A 22,974-nucleotide genomic window follows, 5' to 3' on the forward strand; every position below is an offset into this window, starting at 1 on the left:
GGAGGCTAGATTTCCCAGAGGAAATGAACTGACTTCTATACTTGAACTGTTTGTGGAACATCCATCTGGAATTGTCCAGTGGAAGTAAGGAATGACTAAAGGCATCAAGAGAGCACCTTGGGTTGGAGCAATAGCTGGGAAGTCATAGGGGTGCAATGGGAGTGAAGGCTGTAGAGATGGACGACATCACCAGGAGAATGAGCAGGAAAAGGAGCTGTGTGTCAATATCCCTCTGCCCCAGTGTGCATCCGAATGAGCATCAAGGGTGCAGCTCATTTGGACTCGTGACAACCTTGTGAGGTGGGAGATATTATCTCAACGTTAGAGATGAGAAAATGTCAGGCTTAAAGAGTTAAGTGATCTGTGCAAGTGTCAGAGCTGGAATTTTTTTCAAGTCCAATCTGTCTTGATTTGAAAGCCCATTTTTTCCTGCCATATCCTGCTTCTTTGTAACCTCAGAAATTTAAATATATGATCCACATTATCTTTGATTCTTTTTCTTCACCTCTGCTAATATCCTGGTTTAGTAGGATTCTGATACATGCTTTCCTCCTACCAACCCCCACCCCAAGCACTGGGATGAACCCAGGGTCTCATGCATGCTAGGCAAGTGCTCTTTGCCACTGAGTTACATCCCTAGCCCCACATTCTTTCCTCTGATATCCCCCTACTTCATTCCCAAGCGCATCTATAAGATTGCCTTTCCTATCAGGTTGACTTACACTGCTGACTTATATTCCGTCAATTGCTTTAAACATCAGCCCAACAGAAGTTGTCCACTGGCTGGAAGAGATCTGCTCTAGCTTGACATTCAAGGATTTCCATAAAATCATGAAGACTGTTCAAAACTTTTTTGTATTTCCCACTTATCAGCACTTATTCATGCCTTTTGGTTTCATTTTCATGTAGATCTCATTGTGACCTCAGTGTTTCTTATAAAGGTATTAATATTCAGATTAAATAAATGAATCTTTGTTTTCTTACCATATTCCAAAACATGATTCTATCTTTGTGATGGAAGCAGCTTGGATGTCCTCTGACCCTAGTTCTTACCCAGTGTTAAGTATGTCCCTAATGTGATGAGCCAGACTCTGCTGCTACTATTCTAGAAAAAAAAATTTTTTTGAGGGGAGTGGGGTAGAGAAATTTATAATAGTTATAAATTTCTTGTTATTGAACCAAAATTCTCCTTTAACACCATTTGTTTCCCAGGACCTGCCCTTGGAACAGCCAATGTCATTTATTTCTCTTCTACCTCATGAGGACTGATTGGATGTTTAAAAACTGCTCTTCCATCTCTACTCAGGTTTCTCTTACATAAGCCAAATACCCTGTTCATTTGAAGCTTTTCTCCTATGACAGGTCTCAAGCTCTCTTCTAGAAATCTTGTGGTTTGACCAGTGCCCATCCAAAATACAGGGCCCAAAACAGCACAGGAGAATAGGGTTACATGAGTCTCTGACAAGGTCTTGATGCTTGTACCTTAAAGGCCTAAAATTGCTTCAGCTTTATAGCAGCTATGTTACCTTTTGCATTCATGCAACTAAAATACCCAGATATTATTTTATGTGGGTGTATTTAGGGTAGCTTGCCTCTTATCTAACATGCAGTTGATCTTCAATTTTAAGTATAGAACTTTCTAGTCTTCCTAGTTACATTTCAACTTCATTTTGGCCAGTCTTTATATTATAGCCAGTTATGTTTCTGCTTTGTTCAGTGTCATTAACCGTGTTTCCCAGTTTTAGGGTCATCTGGAGATTTAGATGCTTACTTTCATATCTTCATTCAAATTCTTGATAAACATAGCAAGGACAGAGACTTCCACTGTACCCTCCAAGTTAAGTGGTGCTGCTTCTGAATGGTTTTGTTAACCACTGTTTTGTCATCACCTCATATCTGCAAGGACCTCATTTGTATGTCCGCTACAGCTTTATTTGACACCCACCACGTGCAGGAAGATGCTCAGACACACTGAAGACAGCAGTCCCTGTCTTGTGGTGCTAACAAACTAGCAGCATTATGAAATATTTTGTTAAGTGCTTTGTGGAAACCACATTATACAATTATCTATGATATTTTTCCTTATCTGGTACCATAGCAGAAAAGGGAAGGGAAGCATTACCTTTTTTTTTAATATTTTTTAGTTGTCAATGGACTTTTATTTTATTGATTTATATGCGGTGCTGAGAATTGAACCCAGTGCCTCACACATGCCAGGCAGTTGCTCTACCACTGAGCCAAACCCCAGCCCCTGAGGCGTTACTTTTTGTAGATGCCTTATTGGCTGCCACTAATCTTGTTTTATGGTCTTAGAGATAGCTTTGAATTTTGAAAGTCTGGAGTTCATTGATACCCTTTCTTTGGGCTTTATCTTTTAAAACTCTAAGGTAATTGGAGAACAGACTGTGTAACTGTATTTTTTTCATTGTTGGTGATGATGTTTAAATGCCTTTTTTTTTTTTTTTTTTTTTTTCTTTTTTGAGACAGGGTATCTCTAAGTTGCTTAGGGCTTCATTAAGTTGATGAAGCTGACTTTGAACTTGCAATCCTCCTGCCTCAGCCTCCTGAGCTGGGATTACAGTTGTGCACCACTGCACACAGCATTTCTTTCTTTCTTTCTTTTCTTTTTTTTTTTTTTTTTTTTTTGCATATTAATCAGAATCACATTTTATTTTGTAGTAAACCTAGTGAAGAAAGAGTTTCTGCCCAACTTCAGCTATTTTCCTTTCCACAATGTCACTCAGATTTTACTTATATTTATCTTTATATTATCTTTTTCTAAGGAAAACAACTGACTATCCTCAGATTTCTTCCTTTTCTTCTTTGAGCTTTTAAAATGCCAGAAGTTACTTCTTCTAGGATCCTGGCCCTTTTTACTTAAGCCACTTATTTCTTTTTGAAAGAACTAAGGCCAGATGAATATAGAACTTTTGATATTTTGTCTGTTTTTGGAGAGATTATGAGGACAGTACAAAGAACAAATATTCCTTGTCTTCTCATTAGGTAGGGATGCTCTGTCCATCAATTGTCACCCATATCCTTCCTCTGGCCAGTTCCCACAACTGTATCATTTCTTCCTGCTCTTCTTTCTCTTTGGTCCAGTGCTTTCCATAATACTGTCTTATTCAAATTATTGGATTTGCATATAGATATTTATTTTCTTGAACAACTGGGAGGATTCTCTGCCTTTTTCTACAGCTCGCTCGCTCTCTCTGTAGGGCAGTATATTTCCTAAAGATGTCATAATCTATTGCTATCCCATCCCACCATGTCTTGGTGATTTTCATGAGATTTTATCTCCTTGAGTTCTTTTTTACTATTGCTACTTTTAAGCCTAACACACTGATGTCCAATAAGTAATATTTATGATTAATCTCAAGAAGTGTTTGCCTTCTCTTTTAGGCTGTGAGGATATCATTGCTGAGAGCATCTCATTAGATACCTTAATTGCCATCCTCAAGTGGAGCTCACATCCATATGGCTCTAAGTGGGTGCACCGGCAAGCTTTGCATTTCCTCTGTGAGGAATTGTCCCAGGTCATGACTTCGGATGTTTTTTATGAACTCAGCAAAGACCATCTGCTTACTGCTATCCAGTCTGACTATCTACAGGTAATCATTAACACCCCCTCTCAAATTCATTGTCATTCATATGTGCACCAAGAAATACATCTGTATTCTGTTATTCTTCTGTCTGGGGTAGAGTAGGGGGAGAGAAACAGGCTGTGATCAAACCACCTAGGAATGCCCTTTTCATATTTGTACAACACAGGCTTCTGGCTCACTGGCTCCTCATGCACACTGCTACTGTGACTTGACATTATGAACAAAACCAGGACTTAACCAACTACACCAAAAGAGGTGAGGCAGTAGGCAAGGTCAGAAGCATATTCCAACAGCAATTTTCTTGGCTTCCACTAAAGTGGATTCCCTATAATAGTGTCTTACTTTCTGCAGTCTCAGATATTTAGATTGTAGGCAGTAGTTTAAGCAGAACAAAATACAAATAATATTCACTTTCTCATCTGCTTAACTGATTATAAAAACTCAGTACATGTGTTCTGCCAAAGTAAATACTAATGTTTTCAACTGTTCATTTTTAGTAAAAAATAGTTTTTAGTATCTTGTATCTTTGACTATATGTTAATCTTATTTGGTGATTTAAAGTCATAGAAGATTTTAAGTATTGCAAGAAGTATTCAGGTAAAGTATATCCAACTAAATTTGCTGGGTTTTTTGTTGTTGTTGTTTTGCATTGATTGTATGAATTTCATGCTAAAACTAAACAACAGTTTTAATGCTGCAAACACACAAACTCATTGAGACAATTCCTATGTCTTTGTACTAGAAGAATTATACAGTCCTACCTACCATCTCAATCAGAAAATGCAGCGAAAAGTTCAATAATATACTCGGCATCAGTGCTTTCCTTCAATATTGATCTGATTGCAGTACAGATGTTGTCACACTTGGACTTGATGTATGGAAGGCTTTTGTTTACCAGCCTTCTCTCACTGTACTGATCAAGCCTGGATGCTTTGTGTTTAGGGGAGTTAGAGTTTGTCAGTTCTTTCAAATTATTGACTCTCGGAGCTTTGCATTCTGTTTTAGCAATTTAAACTCGGGGAGCAGTTTAAATTTGCTCTATGATTTTAAATAAGGTACAAAGAAATGAGGGGTACATTGCCACTTCCCAGGTTGTGCTTGGAGACTCTCTTACCAACCAATAAATGCTTTGTGGAGATTGCAGTTTCCTCTGCCACAAATTGCTACGTATGTATTTCCCATCCTTGAAGGAGATAGTATAACTCTATCACTGTACTTTTACTTTCATGTGTTTATTTCCATCTTGTTTCAAAAAATAAGGTAATTGTATAGAAACTATATGGTAAGATAAAATAAATAGGGGAAACAGGACAAAGGCAAAAAAAATATATGGAAATGAAAATGTTGCTGGAGCCAAGAGTTATTACTGGATAAATATCTATAATGTGGTTTTGCATATTTGTTGTTGATGGACAACAGATTTAACTCTAAAATTTCTAACAGCTGACAGAAAGAGGGAAACAATGGTAAGTTGCAACAACCTAGGAAAAGTTATCAGTGAAATTGATTAAAATAAATACAAACCATTTTTATTGCAGGCAAGTGAACAAGATATCCTTAAATATCTGATTAAATGGGGAGAGCATCAGTTGATGAAAAGAATAGCAGACAGAGGTACGTTCAGAAAATTAGTTTGTGCTAATCAGCATGTGTAACTTTTTACAGTCAGAAAAGTAGAGTATAGGCTGTTAAAGTTTTATTTTGCAACTTTAAAACGTAACTTGGGGCTGGGGATGTGGCTCAAACAGTAACGCGCTTGCCTGGCATGCGCGGGGCGCTGGGTTGGATCCTCAGCATCACATAAAAAAGTTTCATGTAAAGATTGAAGTGTTATAAAGGTATAATGTTGCCACTTATGGTGTCGCATGCCTATAATCGCTCTGCTTAGGAGGCTGAGGCAGGAGGATGGCAAGTTTGACACCAGCCATGGCAACTTTCTGAGACTCTGTCTCAAAATAAAAAATAAAAGACCTCAGGGCATAGCTCAGTGGTAGTACACCCCAGGTTCAGTTCCTAGTAACACACACACACACACACACACACACGTTGTTGATTAAAATGTAGTATTCATAGATGCACAGTAATATGTATGTCTAAAAGTCACTGAATTGCATGCTTTAAAATATTTAAAATCAATTTTATTTTAAAATGTTATGGGAGGTAAAAGAATATATTTGAGTGACCTCTAGCTGGAGTGTTACATAAGTAAGGGTAACATCATCATACATAGGGAAATGGAAATGGGCTTTTGACTTTGACAACTTAGGATTCTATAGCAGTCTTTTATTTGTTAGCCACTCACCAGTTCCTCTCACCTCATACAGTGTTGTTTTTCTGTGTATAATGAACCCAACTAAAAGATTTTAAATTGGAAAAATTAAATAGATTTCCCTTTTCTATCATTTTAAAATAAATTTGTTTACTTATTTGTTGTGGTACTGGAGATTAAAATCAGGGACATTCTACCACCGGGCTATACCCCAGCCCTTTTTATTTTTTATTTTGAGCCAGGAGTCTTGCTAAGTTGCTGAGGCTGGTCTCAAACTTATGCTCCTCCTGCCTCAGAATCTCAAATCACTGGGATTACAGGTATGCACCACCTCGCCCAACTCAGTAGATGTATTTAGATATAATTTATAATACGTTCTAATTTGTAACCATAAAGTGCACCTATTTAAAATATTCAAGTAAGTGATTTTTAGCACGTTTACATAGTTGTTCTGTCACATTTTTAAATAACATAAAAATTTTGTGCTAATTCAAACCTTCTTAATAGTGTCCCTTAAACATGCTATTACACAAGTACTAGGAAACAAAACCAATCCTCCTATTGTATTTTTCCTAATTTATTTTTCTGTGGCCTACAAAAGCCTTTAGCCTTCTTCAGATTTGAAATTCAAAATATAAAAACCACTACAGTTAATTCAGAAAGCTTTTCAAATGCCAGTATACAGTCTATTATCATTTGCACATTCTGTATTAGTGAATTTATCTACTTGATAAAATGCATTTGTAACCTCAAAAATTCATATTCATGGCACTGTTAAGATCACTAACGCACAAGCACAGAGCTGTAGAAGTTTTAGTAGTCCATCGAGCGTGTTTCCAGCTAAGTCCAACAAGGCAGCAACATCTCACCTTATTCAGATTTACTATAATCAAGGGTTCTTTTCACAATCTACTTAGTGCCCTTTTTCACATTTTTGTGTTATATTTTTATGTTTTTATTAGTGTTCATACTGTTTGAAGTTGCCCCCAATTATGGTGCTAAAGAGTTGTCTTAATGTTGGCTGTGATGCACCTTCTGGAGAAAATACAGTGATTAGTGCTATAAAATTAAGAAAAGCTTCATTCAGCATTCATGAGTTACAGCACTATTGGCCATGAGTTCAGTCATATGAATGAATAATATAAAACAAAGAATCTTTAAACAAAAACACATAAAACAAAGTTATGTCTTAATCAGTTGAAAAAAATGTTGTGCCCAGAGGTGAATAGGAACCTAACCTATGCTTCCCCTAGGAGCACCAGTTCAGTATTTGCTTATCCATTGTTTTTGTCAGTATCACAACTATCACAAATTTGTAACTATCACAAATTACAATAAAGGGTTGTGTAAAACTCTGCATAATTCTTAGAGGTCATAGGTGTGTTTACTAATGTAAGGCTGGTAATGATGAAAAGTCATATTTGGGGGCAGGCAATAATAAGCTTCCTCAAAGGATAAAATTTTCCTTCAAAGGTTTTCAGATTGGATTGGGATAGAGCATCCTGCAGGGATAAGAGGGAAGCTAAGCAAACCACACCTTTATTTCAGAGTCACTTCTACAAAGGGTTCTTTCCTTACCCATTAGATATTTGGGGAGTTCCTATAAGATTTTATATGAAAACACGATGCCATGTCTTTTTTTTTTTTTTAAATAATACCTTTATGTAAGTATGAAGCTAAATCACAGCAAGCAAAAGGGGAAATACTTTCCCACAGACTTACAATTTTATTTTGAGTGACTCTAGAAATAGCTTAGCTTTTCAAAAAATCATACACACATACCCCACAATTTAGGAAAGATATCAGTTTGTTTATAGAATATTTAGAAATCCAGCATTTACATTTATGAATGATAAAGATCTTATTCAGTGTTGATTTTTTTAAGGAATTAGAAGAACCCCTTAGATTAAAAGCATGAATAAATATTTCTAAAATTATGGGTTTTTTCTTCCCATCTCTATCATAAGCACATAAATGGTTTATATCTTCTTTCACCAATAAAGAAACCTTTATTCTCTGCTCTAAACAGTGGACATACATCACATCAAAGATCGAAGGATCCACTTATATGCAATAACATTCCTTTGTTACGGAAATTTAGGTTTTCATAAAAATCTTAAAATTAGAATGTACGTTAGGTTTTATTCCCTTGGGTACTAAGTGATTAGTGCTATAAAATTACTATTTAAACATATATAACCTGATGAACATATTGACAACCTACTCCCCCCAAAAATATATATATAAAATATTTATATATGTATAAAAACTGATCACAAAATTGAGATCAGATTGATGTTAATAGATTGTCATCTTTTCTCCTTTGAGTTGGTATACAAAGAAGAATCCTTTATCAAGACAGAACAGTCCCAAAAGAATATTATTGTTCCAGGGACATGATGCTTTCTTTTTGTCCAAGAACATGTTTATTAAACAAGCTCCTTATGACAGAAAAATAATTGATTTACAGCCCTTCTAAAGCAGATGTACTTAAGTAGTGGTACTTAGAGCATATGTACTGTAGAAGAAAGCAAGCCTGTCTGAAAATTTGCATTTGGTTGTAGACTTCTCATTTTCTGTCTCATAGAACCAAACTTATTGAGTGGTACTGCTCACAGTGTGAACAAAAGGGGTGTAAAAAGACGAGACCTGGACATCGAAGAGCTTAGAGAGATCCTTTCTTCTCTCTTACCTTTTGTGCGAATTGAACACATCTTACCTATAAACAGTGAAGTCTTAAGTGATGCAGTAAGTGTCTTATTCATTTTTCCCTTTCATGGAAAGAAAAATGCCAGACTTGCTTTAATCACTGGGAACAATCTCTTCTAATAAAGTATCGGTAAATTTCATGAGGACAGAAGCAAATGTCTGTTTTGAACAACATTGTGCCCCCAGTGTCTGTCACATAATACAAATGAATATTTGGTGGATGAGAGTTGAATGGCTAACTAGGTGGTGCTTTTGCTAGACCCTTAAATTTTTAGAGGAGTTAATTCAGTCATATATCAGTGTATCACATGTATCCTTATTAAAAAAGGAAGAGGTAAAAATTGCCTCTGGAGTCTCTTTAAGAACAGCAATAAGTCAGAGAACAGAAGGGAAATTGGTTCAGTATTCAAAGTGTATTGGTCTTCTGACACCCTCTCAGCCAGTTAAAATTAATGGAGCTGATTGTGTTACATTTATGTATTTTTTAAACTGATAGAACTGCTTGAATGAATGGATGGGGAAAAGAAATATTATAAATATACTTCATGAACTGATTTATAAAGTTTAATGTTTATAAGCATAATTGTATTATTTTTGATTGTCATAATTGTAAGTATTTAGAGATATAATATGTTTTGATACATGTGTACTTTATATAATGATCAAATCTGAGTAATTAGCATACCCATCATTCTAACCATTTATCATTTCTTTGTGGTGAGAACATTCAGAATTTCCCCTCCTCTACCTTTTTGAAATATATAATAAAGTTATTTTTAACTGTAGTCGCTCTACTATACAAAAGAACACTAGAATTTATTCCTTCTAACTGTAATATTGTACCCATCAACCAATCCACCCAGCCCTTTCCCAGCCTCTTATAACGATTATTCTACTCTCAACTTTTGTGAGGTCAGCTTTTTTTTTTTTTTTTTAAACATTTTCAGGTTTATCTGTGTTGCAAATGGTAGGCTCCTTTTTAAGTCTGGATAATATTTCATTATATTTTTTTAAACATTTATTTATGTATCTTTATTTTTTTAGGCGGACACATTATTTTGATTTTATGTGGTGCTGAGGATAAAACCCAGTGTCTCATGCATGCTAGGCGAGCAGTCTACCACTGAGTCACAACCCCAGCCCCAATTCCATTATATTTTTATACCACATTTTTTTTATGCATTCGTCTGTTGATGAAGATTTAGGTAGAACCTACATTTTGCCTCTTGTAACTAGTGCTAAAATGAACATGGGAATGCAAATGTCCTTTAGACACACTGATTTCACTGGATATATACCTGGTAGTAGGGTTGCGGGAATGTATAGCAGTTCAATTTTTTCTTTTTTGAGGAACTACTATGCTATTTTCCTTACTGGTTATACTTTAATTTGCATTTCCATCAATAACCCGCAAAGGTTTCCTTTTTTTCCACTTTCTTGCTAACACTTATTATCTTTTCTGATAATAGCCATTCTAACTAGCCATTGTGGTTTTAACTCACCTTTCCCTGATATTGAGCATTTTTTCATATACCTATCAGTCATTTGAATGTCATCTGCTTTTTTACCCAGGGGTACTTGACCCCTGAGCCACATCCCCCTTTTGAGACAAGGTCTTACTAAGTTGCCCAGGACCTCACTAAGTTGCTGAGGCTGGTTTTGAACTTGCGATCTTCCCACCTTAGCCTCCCAAGTTGCTGGGACTACAGGTGTGCACCATGTGCCCAGCAGTATGTCATCTTTTGAGAAATTTCTATTAGAGGCCTTTTGCCTATTCTTCAGTCAAGTTATTTGGGCTTTTTTGCTATTGAGTTGAATTCCTGTATATTTTGAATTCCTTATCAGACATAGTTTGCAAATATTTTCTCCTACTCTGTAAGATGTCTCTTTACTCTGTTGATTGTATAGAGTTTAGTTTTATATAATTTCATTTGTCTATTTTTGCTTATGTTACCCATGTATGGGAGTCTTATCTAAAAAGTCCTTGCCTACATCAATGTCATGGAGTTTTTCCCCTATGTTTTCTTCTAGTAGGTTCATAGTTCAGCTTTTACCTTTAAGACATTAATCTATTTTTAATTGATTTTTTATATAGTGTGAGATATAGGCCTAATTTCATTTTTCTGCATGTGGATATTCAGTTTTCCCAAGCACCATTTATTGAAGAAACCGTTAACAAACCAGGCTTCTTTTGCCCACCAAACAGTATATCCATCACTGAGATAAAAGTTTTGCAAAAGACAAAAGAGTTTATTTGCAAGGTGGCCAAGCATGATGGGAAAGACCCAAGTCTCAAATCCTCCTCCCTAAGGGTATGGGTTTCTTGGATGTTTGCGGGATAAAGAACCAGAATGATTTCAGCTGTGGGGAAAAGTGATTGGAAGTGAAATAATTGTAATCTATGTAATCAGACTTTGTGGCTTTTCATGGGACACATGTTCAGAAAGTGGTGGCACTAGCATGATCTGAGAGTAGAGGTTTTGACCTCCTGATATCAAAAGGTCACCCACTGGACACTTGGGTGGGCCCAAAGAGTCAGTGGTTTCAAAGTGGCCTTCAAGTTCCTGCAAAGTAATTAGATAGTCATTATCATCATAACTCCTATATCAAGGTGTATCTACAGCAGAACTAGTGGGAGACAATAATAACATTGTTCAGTTGCATGACTGCCAAAATTAAAAATAAATCTATTTTTAAAGCCAACTGAAAGCAAATAACTAAAAGCATGAGAAGCTAGAGGGTTTATTCTGTTCCTCAACCCTCTTACCCTTCCCTACCACAGGTTTTAAGACTGTTCTATGCCCTGCATATGTTCTTGTACCTTTATCAAAAAATCTGTAAGTGCATTCATCTGTTGTCTCTGCTTATGCCAGGACCATGCTGTTTTGGTTACTATAGCTTTGTGGTATATTTTGAAATTAAGGTAGTATGAGGCTCCCTCCAGCTTTGTTTTTTTTGTTGTTGTTGTTTTTTGTTTTGTTTTGTTTTTTTAACTTAATATTGCTTTGGCCATTGGAGTCTTTTGTGGTTCCATATGAATTTTTTGGATTATTTTTTCTATTTCTGTGAAAAATGGCATTGGTATTGTGATAAGGATTTCATTTACTCTAGATTGTTTTGGATAATATGGACATTTAATGTTCTTCTAATCCATGGGCATAGGATATTCTTTTCAGTCATTTTTTTTTTCAGTTTCTTTCATCAATGTTTTATAGTTTTCAATATAGAGATCTGTTACTTCTTAATTAAATTTATAATTCGGTACTTATCTATATTTTGTAGTGATTATAAATGGAATTGTTTTCTTCTCTTTCATATACCTCCCTATTATGCATGGGAATGCTACTGAATTTGATGTGTTGATTTTGTATTTTTGTATTTGCTAAATCTGTTTATTAGATCTAACGGTTTTTTCATGGAGCCTTTAAGGTTTTCTGTATATAAGATCATGTCATCTGTAAACAGGGACATTTAACTTCTTCCTTTCCAGCTTGGATTCCTTTCCTTCTCTTGCCTGATTGCTGCAGCCAGGATCTCCAGTGCTATATTGAACAGGAGTGACAAAAATGGGCATCTTTGTCTTGTTCCAGAGCTTTCAGCTTTCAGTGTGAAATTAGCTATGGGTTTATAATATTATTATGGCTTTTATTGTGTTAAGGAATGCTCCTTATCTACCTAATTTATTGAGTTCTTATCATGAAAGGATGTTGAATTTTGTCAAATGTCTTTTTCTGCATCTATAAGAATGATCAAATGGCTTTTGTCCTTCAGTCTGTTGATATGATATATCACATCTATTAATTTGCTTTTATGGAACCATCTTTGCATCCCTGGAATGAATTCGACTTGATTATGGTAGATGATCATTTTGATGTGTTGCATTCTGTTTGCTAGTATTTTGTTAAGATTTTTGTGTTTATGATTGTCAGGAATATTGGTCTATAGTTTTCTTTTTTTTTCATTTTTAATCATTTATTTATTTTAATGTTATACATGACAGCTATTTGTTCATTTTTTAGACAAGCTCAGTTCTTTTTTTTTTTAGTTGCTCATTACAATGATCTTGACATATACATTTGATAAGTTTTCTTTTTGTGTTATGTCTTTATCTGGTTTTGATATCAGGATGATGTTGGCTTCATAGAATTAAGTTTGAGAGTGTTACTTCCTCTTTGATTTCTTGGAATAGTTTCATAAAATTTGGTATTAGTTCTTTAAATGTTTTGTAGAATTCAGCAGAGAAGTCATCAAGTCCTGGGTTTTTCTTTGATGAAAAACCTTATTACTGATATAGTTCCCTCAGTTATTGGTCAATTTGGGTTTTCTGCTTCTTCATGATTCAGTCTTAGTAGGGTTGTATGTGTCCAGGAATTCATCCATTTCTACTAGATTATCTACTTTGTTGGCATGAATTATTTATAATATCATCTTATGATTGTTTATATTTCTGTGATATTAGTTATAATGTCTCCTTTTTTCTGGTTTTATTTATTTGAGTTTCCTCTCTTTCTTAATCTAGCTAAATTATTATTAACCTTATATTTTTAAAAAAATCAACTTTTGAGCCAGACAGTGTCATAATGTCTGTAATCCCAGGTCCTGAGGAAGTTGAAGCAGGAGGATTGCAAATTTGAAGCCAGCCTATGCATTAGTAAAACCTTGTCTCAAAAATTTTAAAAAGGGCTGGGAATGTGGCTCCGTAGCAGAATGCTTGCCTAGCAAGATAGAATGTGGCTCAGTGATTAAGCGCCCTTGGGTTCAATCCTTGGTACAAAAATAAGGCCAAAAGATCGTATATCAACATAATTATAATATTGAGTTTTTTGTTTTGTCTTTTTTAAATACCATATAATGTTGTATTGGTGATTAGAAATAATTTTAATGTTAGGCTGGGGATATAGCTCAGTTGGTAGAGTGCTTGTCTCACATGCACAAGGTCCTGGGTTCAATTCCCAGCACCACAAAAATAATAATAATAATAATAATTTTAATGCATTAATTAGGTATTATATTTAACAAGAGTAATGGAGAAACAATTTTTGACAAACAGCTGGAACTCAAACCAAACTGAACCCTGTCTTTAATAGTTCCCTTAGGAGTTTGTTAAAAAATATATATGCCTTGTAAAACTAAAAAGAACAAATAAAAAATTTTTTTAAAGAAAATAAAATATATATGCCTTACTCTTAATTCCATGCTTAACATGTAAGTCCCCTGTAAAGGTTTGGTAATAATGGCTGCTAACCTTCACACTATCTTAGTAGATACCAAGCAACCTGCCAGGTGCTTTTGTCTGCATATTACCTTTGTTTTCATTTTTACTTTTATGGTACTAGAGATGGGATCCAGGGCCTCCAGGATATGTATATATGTATATATGCTAAGTATATACACTCTACTACCAAGCCACATTCCAGCCCTTGTGTTACTTGTGTTTAATACTTAACCACCACCTCAGGAACTAAACATCCTCCTAGTATCACTGAGGAAACAGCAAGGCCACCACATTCAATTAGTGGTGTAGCACCCCACTTCCCAGAGCCTTTAAGCTAAAATAAGATCTCCATGGTTGCATGACTATTAAAAGGGGAATGGGGCTTGAGCCAAATTGCCTTCTTGAAAGCCCACTGTGCTAGATTGCTGGTGGCCTTGTACTATAGATACATGCCAAGTCAGCAATCTTAGTTTGTCTTGGGGTAAGAGAGAATTGAGCAAGGTATGAAGAATCAGTTTTTCATTAAGAGTTCTACTACTCCATCAGTTGGGCATGGTGGCACACCTGTAATCTCAGCAACTAAGTGAGGCCCTAAGCAATTCAGTGAGACCCTCTCTCAAAATAAAAAAATAAATAAATAAAAAGGGCTGGGGATGTGGCTCAGTGGTAAAGCACCCCTGGATTTAATTCCTGGTACCAAAAAAAAAAAAAAAAAGATTTCTACTACTACTCCAACTTATTACATTTTAATTAATATTATGTTTTTTAATCATTCCTCTATTTAGAAAAAAATTAAAGTATAGGACCTCTTATTATTACTAAACTTTTGAGGTATTTCTAAATTTCATGTTTCTAAATTTTTATTTAAATATGAAGGTTTGTATGTTTTGATTTATAGATGTAAACATTTTTATCTTGATGATATTGTACTACAACACAGATCTGTAGTCTATTTTTTTATTTTATTTTATAAGATGAAAAGAGGCTTGATTAGTACTCCTCCATCAGATATGCTTCCTACAACAGAAGGTGGAAAGTCAAATGCCTGGTTGCGGCAAAAAAATGCTGGCATATACGTTCGTCCTCGGCTGTTCTCTCCCTATGTGGAAGAAGCAAAGGTACTAAAAACCATTTGAAGATATTAGAGAACTTTATTAGAAACCATATGCACAGATATTTATTGTAGAATTATTTAAAGATTTGGTGTAATAGCCTAAATATCCAGTAATAGGGAACATGAAAGTAAATTCTAGTTCAACTACTCAACAGAGTAGGTTTTTGAAATGTTTTAAAACAAATCATAATACATTTTACATTTTTCTCATCTTAGTTGCCTTGTGAATTGTTAATTGCCTTGCAGATTATCAGTTTACTGAAATAGAGGAAATGTTCTGAAATTAAATTGCAAGCATTTTATCTTCATAAACTAAAGAAATGCATAATTTTTTGTCGTTCTATAATAGCTGACTATTGAGTTTTGAGTTTAGTTTTAGAGTAAATATACAAACTTATTATAATTTCAAACCTATGAAATAAACAGTTGGCATTATTTATTCTGTAATGTAAAGAACTCCCCAAGAAATTATGATAATGTGAAAATGAAACTGTAATTTTTGTTAAATATATTCACATGTAAATACTTAAGAGTAGCTTGTGAGGAGCTAACAGTCTTTGAAAGTCAAAAATCATCAGTAAGGGGCTGGGGATGTGGCTCAAGCGGTAGAGCGCTCGCCTGGCATGCGTGCGGCCCGGGTTCGATCCTCAGCACCACATACAAACAAAGATGTTGTGTCCGCCAATAACTAAAAACTAAATATTAAAATTCTCACTCTCTCTTTAAAAAAAAAAAAAATCATCAGTAAGTATTCTGAAGTAACAGGCAAAATAATGTATTTAGGGACAGAATTACATTGCCTTAAAATTTTACTTATTTTTATTTCCAGACTTCCTAGCTTTAAGATAAATGAAAGGAGTTTATGAGAACTCTGTTTTATTGACTAGGTTGATAATATTCTTCATATTAAATGGTTGACATTCTAAATAGATCTAAAACAGGAAGAAAGCAGAATGGTCAGATCTGGTCTTTGTGCTTGAAGTGCTCATGCAGCTGAGCCTTCACAGGCCAGGTCTGGTGAGAAACTACACCAATCCCCATTTCCTCTGCCCCAAGATGGGGTGGCTCAGCAGAAGGTCCTCTAGAACTGCCCTGTTCTCAGATGGCTGTGGAAGAAGGAATTCCCCCATTGGAAATGTTTATATAACACCTTATTTTTGCCGTTCTGTAGTGGGTGAGATAGATGCATCTGAAACTACTTTAACAAAATTGGGTTTATTTATAGTCCCATTAATCATATTTTGAACATTTTTTAATGTGATACTTAGCACATGTATACATGTTCTTTTCATTATAATAATTTTGTGTATTATTTATTTTTGATTAATTTTATATGCTTCCATCAGATTTCAAATACTTCTAATTAAAAATAAGCCTTTCCAATGATTATATCTATTCAAAAATTCTCCTGGGCTGGGATTGTGCTCAGTGGTAGAGCTCTCGCCTAGCACGTGTGAGGCCCTGGGTTCGATCCTCAGCACCACATAAAATAAAATAAAGATACTGTGTCCATCTACAACTAAAAAAAAAAAATTAAAAAAAAATTCTCCAGAAAGAGTCTTTAATTAAAGAGGAATGGGTATTTTCTTCTTCTACCACCGATTTCAGACTTATTACATAAGTGAGAAAACAATTAATGAATCCCCCTTTTCTTTCATTTATTTGTTTGTTTGTTTATTTTTGGTTGTGGATAGGCGCAATGTCTTTATTTATTTATTTTTATGTGGTGCTGATTTCGAACCCAGTGCCTCACTTGTTCGAGGCAGGCGCTCTACCACTGAACTACAACCTCTGCCCCTTCTGTGATGAGATGATAATCTTACTCCAACTGTGATTTAATACAAAGAACGGATTGACTGACTGTTCATCCTGAATTCTCATTTCAGTCAGTGCTAGATGAGATGATGGTGGAACAAACAGACCTTGTGCGTTTGCGAATGGTGAGAATGTCCAACGTGCCAGACACGCTTTATATGGTCAGTAATGCCATGCCACAGTGTTGCCACATGATCAGCCATCAGCAGATGAGCAGCAGCCAATCAAGCCCACCTTCTGTTGTAGCCAATGAAATTCCAGGTAAGGCAATGCCTTTGGTGAGGCATTTATATTGAAATGAATAATCTTATCCATTTTTTTGTAATTGCTGATGTTTGAACCCCTAAATGTATGCTAATTGCTTCCACATTTCAGTACCCTTTATGCATTTATTCCCCTAGTTTTTAAGGATAAGAGTTTTGTTTTATATTGTATCTTAAGTTAATAAGTGTTTGTATGTTTTTGCACACACCCCTACATTTGTGATAGCCTTTTGGAAACTTTCTTGTGTTTCTAGACATTGCCACATGTGCTCTATGCAGCAGAATTGCCCTTGTTTAGAGAAATTCAGTTTTTTCATCACTGCAGGGTAGTTTGCACATGTGGACTTAATATCTTTGAATCTGCTTCTGTCTCCCAAAGATGTGATCACCATTATTTTCTTAGAAGTCCAGTTTCCCATGATCTGCTCTATAATGTTCACCGTAGTGTAGGTTTATGTCTTATGACTTTGAAGGAATTGGCCATAGATTGAAGTTTAGCTGTCATATCCCAAAACATCTGTTTGGTTTTTTTTTGGGGGGGGCGGGGGGGGACTGGGGGTCGAACCCAGGACTTTGCAAATGCTTTGCCACTGAGCTACATCCCAGCCCCAAAAAATATCTGAATATTACTTCATGTTGACTTTTAACAGTAGTCTCTAATATCAGTTTCTAAGATAAAATAAACACAAGTAATCTGGTGGTCAGAAATTTGTAGCTCTTGCCAATTGCTTTTGCAAGATGCATAGTGAAAATCAGCAGCCAGGCATGGTGGCACACGCCTATAGTCCCAATTACTTAGAGACTAAAGTGGGGAGTATGAGCCCAGGAGTTTGAGACCAAGCCTGGGCAACCTATCAGAACCCTGTGTCAAAAATTAAATAAATAAAATCCAGCAAACAATGTGCAATGGAAATAGCACCATTCATTTCTGCGTCCATATACCTGTTTCAGTTAAGAATAAGTAAAAAGCATAATGGCAGAACTTCTCACTGAATACATACATTTTATTTCACAACTAGTGTTTTTCATCAATTGTTGCCTTAGTAGATTTGGCTATTGTATATTTGCCTAAGGCATACATTGGATAACAGTAATAAGATAAATATTTCTTCAATTGGTTTTGTTGATTTTGAAGCTTTGGTAGTAGCACTGTTTTTCAGGCTTGAATTAATGCTATTGAATATCAGCATAATTTCATCCTAGAACTTAATCAGAAAATCCCAAAGACACCCACAAGTAAGTATTCTCAAGAAAACAAGACTTGCCTGTGGCTTAGTTTAACAAGGCATGCCCCATTTTAGTGTCACCCAGTTTCTCCCATCCTTGCCCATCGCACTCAAAAGACAAGGCTGTAGCTTGTTGGAGAGGACTTACAGGCTCACAGCCTGGCTCTTTCACTTTGTGGGACTCTGGCATTCTGTGATTTCTTCCAAAACATCAATTTTCTCATCTATGAAATGAAGATAATGTTTCCTCCTAGTGTTGTGGGGATTTAATGAAGCGCCATGAATAATATGCTTAAGCATTTGCTTGGCAGAAAATTAGCATTCACCAAACCCTAGCTCCCCTTCCCCCCAAAATAACATTCAGTCAACACTGTGGTCAGTTCATATCCCAAATGTTTACAGACTTCATTGCCTCTCTCCAGCCTGTGACCACGGCATAGCTCAGGTTCCTAACTGCTGTTCCTGCCTCTTCTCTTACTTCTGTCCTTTACCCCAGGGGTCAGCACACTTTTTCTGTAAAGGACCAGATAATAGATATTTCAGACTTTTTGAACTATGCAATCTCTATTGCACCGACTAACTCCCAAATAACCACGGTGGTTCCTAAACAAATGGTAAGGCTGTGTGCCAATAAAACTTTACTTAGAAAAGCAGGTGGCAGGCGGCCAGTTTGCCTCCCCTGCTTCACATAACGTCTGCCTGCACTCACCACGTCACAGCTCTCATTCTGTCATCCCCTGCACAAGCAGCTCCCTGCTATACACAGGATAAAACTCATTCAGATCTACCCCACTCATATTTCCAGCCTCCTTTCTCAGTTCTTCCTACTTACCCCTGACCCCAGACTCTGCCTGTGAGCCTCCTCCTTGTGTTGTGCTATTTTTCATTTGATACCATGTACATGCCTAGTCTTCCTGCTCAGAAACCTTCATGCTGCTTTCTTTACATGCCTGATTTTCCATCATCTTCAAGGCTATGCTGGGGTTCCCCCTTGTCTAAGAAGCCTTTCCTACCTGCCTTCCATCTGGGCTGGGTGCCCGTTTTTTCCAGTCTTCCAGTGTTCTTGTTTATTTTTCTCCATGAACTTTTCTGACCCTGTACTGTACTTATGGACAGAGATCACATCTTTCCTTCTGTGCACCCTAATACCAATCCTTGGTGCATAGTCAGCATTTAAACAATTGTTTGAATACAAGAACAACTTTCTTTATTTTATTTATTTATTTATAATTTTTGCTTAGGATCAAACCCAGGACCTTGTACATGCAAGGCAAGCACTTTACTACTGAACTACATCCCCAACCCTAAGAATGCATATAAATTTTTAAATCATGAAATATCCAAAGATTCAGAGTACATGCAAGTAAAATCTTATTTGAGCTATAGACTAAAATAATACAGTTCTGGAGCTGTTTGATATGACCAAGAGCCTTCTGGGCACTATGAAATTTAAAATCTTGAAAAATTTCTATTTTTCAAATATAAATCACTATGTTGCCAAGAAATTAAAATACTACCTAAAAAATTTATGAAAAGATTCTGATACCAAACATTTGCATTTTCCTTGTGCTCACTGGGCAGTCTTTCGTGTAGCTCAGGAATTTTGCCTACATGCTGTCTTTCTCCTTCTAGTTCCTCGTCTCTTCATTATGAAAGATATGGTCAGACGCCTGCAGGAACTACGGCACACTGAGCAGGTGCAGAGAGCTTATGCACTGAACTGTGGGGAGGGTGCTACCGTCAGCTATGAAATTCAGATTCGAGTACTGAGAGAGTTTGGTCTTGCAGATGCTGCTGCAGAGCTCTTGCAGGTAAGACATGGCATTGAACTGTTGAAAGGAGGGAGCCTTGATCATCAGTCAGGCAGTATATGAGACATCCCAAGGAGTGCCCCACTGCTGCTTTTTCTTCGTACGTGCCCTTTCACTGCCTCTGATGTCTTCGATAGGCTGCAGGTTTCTCCTCATGAGAGGCAGCATGGTGGAGTGGGCTGAGCACAGAGCTTGCTCTGTCCTTACTAACTGGTTAACTTGGATGAGTTACTTAACCAGTGAGCATCAGTTCCTTACCCATAAAACGGAAGATAGAAGGTGCTGTGTGTCAAACAGCTGTGTATACATAACAAGCATCCAAATGGTGACTGCTACAAAGTTCCATCCCAACAGAGATGGCAAAGGAAGTAGGAAATTCTGAACCTCACTGCTTGCTCTCTGGTCACCAGATTTCAGGTTAGGCCTATTATCAGATGCCCACTGACCTTTCTCCCATAAGAAACGTTGTGCATGAAGGTTCAAATGCAAGCATGAGAATCATGGAATGAGTGCTTTTTTTTTTCAACCTAGTAGGAAACAAATTCATTTCTAGTAATTATTAAGCATAAGAACAATAGCATTGGTTTTGTAGTTAAGATAGGATTTGTGGCGTAGTCTTATCAGAGCCTTACATAAAATTTGATTTGATCTGGTCAAGTGGGGTACTTTCTTGCCACTGAATCCAAACTGCATTAACCCTGACCCTTTCAAAAGGAAAATGTGGCAGCCACCCATTTTTAGGTTCTTAATTTTTATTTTTTGCTGTGGTTTCCATCCCTAGAGTACATAGTCTGGTTTTTTGCTCTTTTCTCTTCCCTTTGCCATCCTAAATTGTCTTAATTTGATATCTTAAATTGTATAAAAATCATTGTTCTCTTGCAATGGTTTGAAGTCTTAATCCAGCTTGGTTGTGTATAATGAGCAAGGAATGGTTATTTTGAAGTTATTTCACATAGAACATATACAGATGTTGTGTCAGAGTTTCTAGGAAGCTCCTCAGTTGTATTCCTTTTCTTCCTTTGATTTAATGTTAATTTTTTTCTTAGCAAAATCGTATTTCAGTTAGGTTTTATTACTTGGTTTTGCTTTATCACATATTGCTACAAGAGATGTCTGACTTGCTTGCTGGAATTTTACCTTTTACTTAATGTGGTCTTCTTAGCTTCTTAGGTATTTTACTTAACTCTCTCAGCTTGTACAATTCCATGTGTGAAATCTCCTTTTTTTTTTTTTTTTTAATCTAGAATCCTCACAAGTTCTTTCCTGATGAACGTTTTGGGGATGAAAGTCCACTCTTGACAATGAGACAGCCTGGGAGATGTCGTGTTAACAGTACCCCTACTGCAGAAACCATGTTTACAGACCTGGACTCTTTTGTGGCCTTCCATCCACCCTTGCCCCCTCCACCCCCTCCATACCACCCCCCAGCCACCCCAATCCATAACCAACTCAAAGCAGGTTGGAAGCAAAGACCTCCCAGTCAGCACCCTTCACGTTCCTTTTCTTATCCCTGTAATCATTCGTTGTTTCACTCCAGAACAGCTCCTAAAGCTGTTCCTCCCCCAGTTTATCTGCCAGGTGTTAAAGCAGCACCACCTGACTGTACCAACCCCACAGGACTGGGGAGGCAGACAGTTGCTGCTGCTGCTGCAGCTGCTGCCGCCTCTGCTGCAGTAGCATCTGAGAAACAAATGGTAAGTCAACACTTAAGTCACCTGCCCCAAATCAAAAGTCTGTGGGATATTAGGAGCTGTTCCCCTGGCTCCAAGAACCCACGGGACTCAGCAGTGCCCAAAAGTGTTACTGGCAGGCTGAAAGCATGCACTCGAGGGTCATGGGGAAGAACAGAAGAATGCTAGTGTCAGCAAATGGGAAAGGACAGGAGCAGAGAGACTAGAGGTGTGTGTAGTAGGCACAAAGGCAGTGTTCTTGTCTGTAAGTCCATCTGCCAATAGCAGGAGGAGAGCAGTGACAGGTGGATCTGCATGCGTCCCAATGTTCTGTTCAAGCCCGTGTTTGAAATCTTCCTGACTTCTGTCCTATAGGATCTGTTGTTCTACCAAATGCTCTGGTGGAACAAGAAGGGAAAATTACTTAGAGCTAAGTGTACCACCAGGACCAGTGTGACAAAGCCTCCCCATTCAGAAAACAGTCAGAAAGTGAGTCTCCTCAGCTCAGCCCTCAGACCCTGTCTGACTCACAGCCTCAGGAGCCAGGGCAACAAGTAGAGAGACTCCATATCAGACACGGATCTTCACCTGGGTTGCACTGCAGAAGAGATTGAACTAATGTTTTATGTAACACATTTGAGAAAAACAATAGTGCTTTTTAAGTCTTCCTACTCTGTCACATGCTGTCAGCAGAATACAATAGAGAAAAGGAAAGATCTGTTATTTCAGGGAGGCTTCCTTAAAATAGAGCTCACCAGAAGTGATGGACTGGTACACACCTTGGGTCGAATTATGATCCTTCCCAACCTTCCTGTCCCTCTCTACCTTGTTCTCCCTGCTCCCCCCAATTCCCCAAAATAAGAGATTGGTAGTATTTGATAAACCACATACCCATTCTGTTGGTCTGGCCCTATAATTACAAAATTCTACTATTTTGTATCTTAAATACAATTCCTCTAAAGGAATATTTTGGTTTTGTTTTTATTTTTTTTCTTTTGGTACTGGGAATTGAACCCAGGGTTGCTTAACCACTGGGGCACATCCCTAGCCTTTTTTGTTTTTTATTTTGAGACAGGGTATTGAAAAGTTGCTTAGGGCATCGCTAAGTTGCTGAAGCTAACCTCAAACTTGCAGTCTCCCTGCCTCAGCCTCCCCAAGTTTCTGGGATTACAGGTATACACCACCACACCCAGCCTCTAAAGGAAATTTGTTAGTACATTCATTGTACTCTTTATTATAATAAAAAATTGGAAATAACCTAAATGTCTGATCATAGG

The 22,974-nt window shown here is 36.8% G+C and overlaps 1 protein-coding gene across 4 annotated transcripts in view; it reads left to right on the top strand.

The window, feature by feature from the left end:
- The window catches only part of Btbd7 (BTB domain containing 7), a 120,860-nt gene that overhangs the window by 92,095 nt on the left and 5,791 nt on the right, over nt 1–22,974 (top strand). For all 4 annotated transcript variants that reach the window (XM_058577811.1, XM_058577812.1, XM_058577813.1 and 1 more), the window contains exons 4-10: nt 3,403–3,611; nt 5,144–5,219; nt 8,462–8,622; nt 14,773–14,916; nt 16,799–16,988; nt 19,849–20,027; nt 21,272–21,721. In XM_058577811.1, the coding sequence (XP_058433794.1) occupies nt 3,403–3,611; nt 5,144–5,219; nt 8,462–8,622; nt 14,773–14,916; nt 16,799–16,988; nt 19,849–20,027; nt 21,272–21,721 (1,409 nt within the window). The remainder of the gene's footprint in view (nt 1–3,402; nt 3,612–5,143; nt 5,220–8,461; nt 8,623–14,772; nt 14,917–16,798; nt 16,989–19,848; nt 20,028–21,271; nt 21,722–22,974) is intronic.

The sequence above is a fragment of the Marmota monax genome, unplaced genomic scaffold (assembly GCF_021218885.2).
Source record: "Marmota monax isolate L192 unplaced genomic scaffold, Marmota_monax_Labrador192_F-V1.1 WCK01_AAM20220418_F8-fsc00017, whole genome shotgun sequence".
Lineage (NCBI taxonomy): Eukaryota > Metazoa > Chordata > Mammalia > Rodentia > Sciuridae > Marmota > Marmota monax.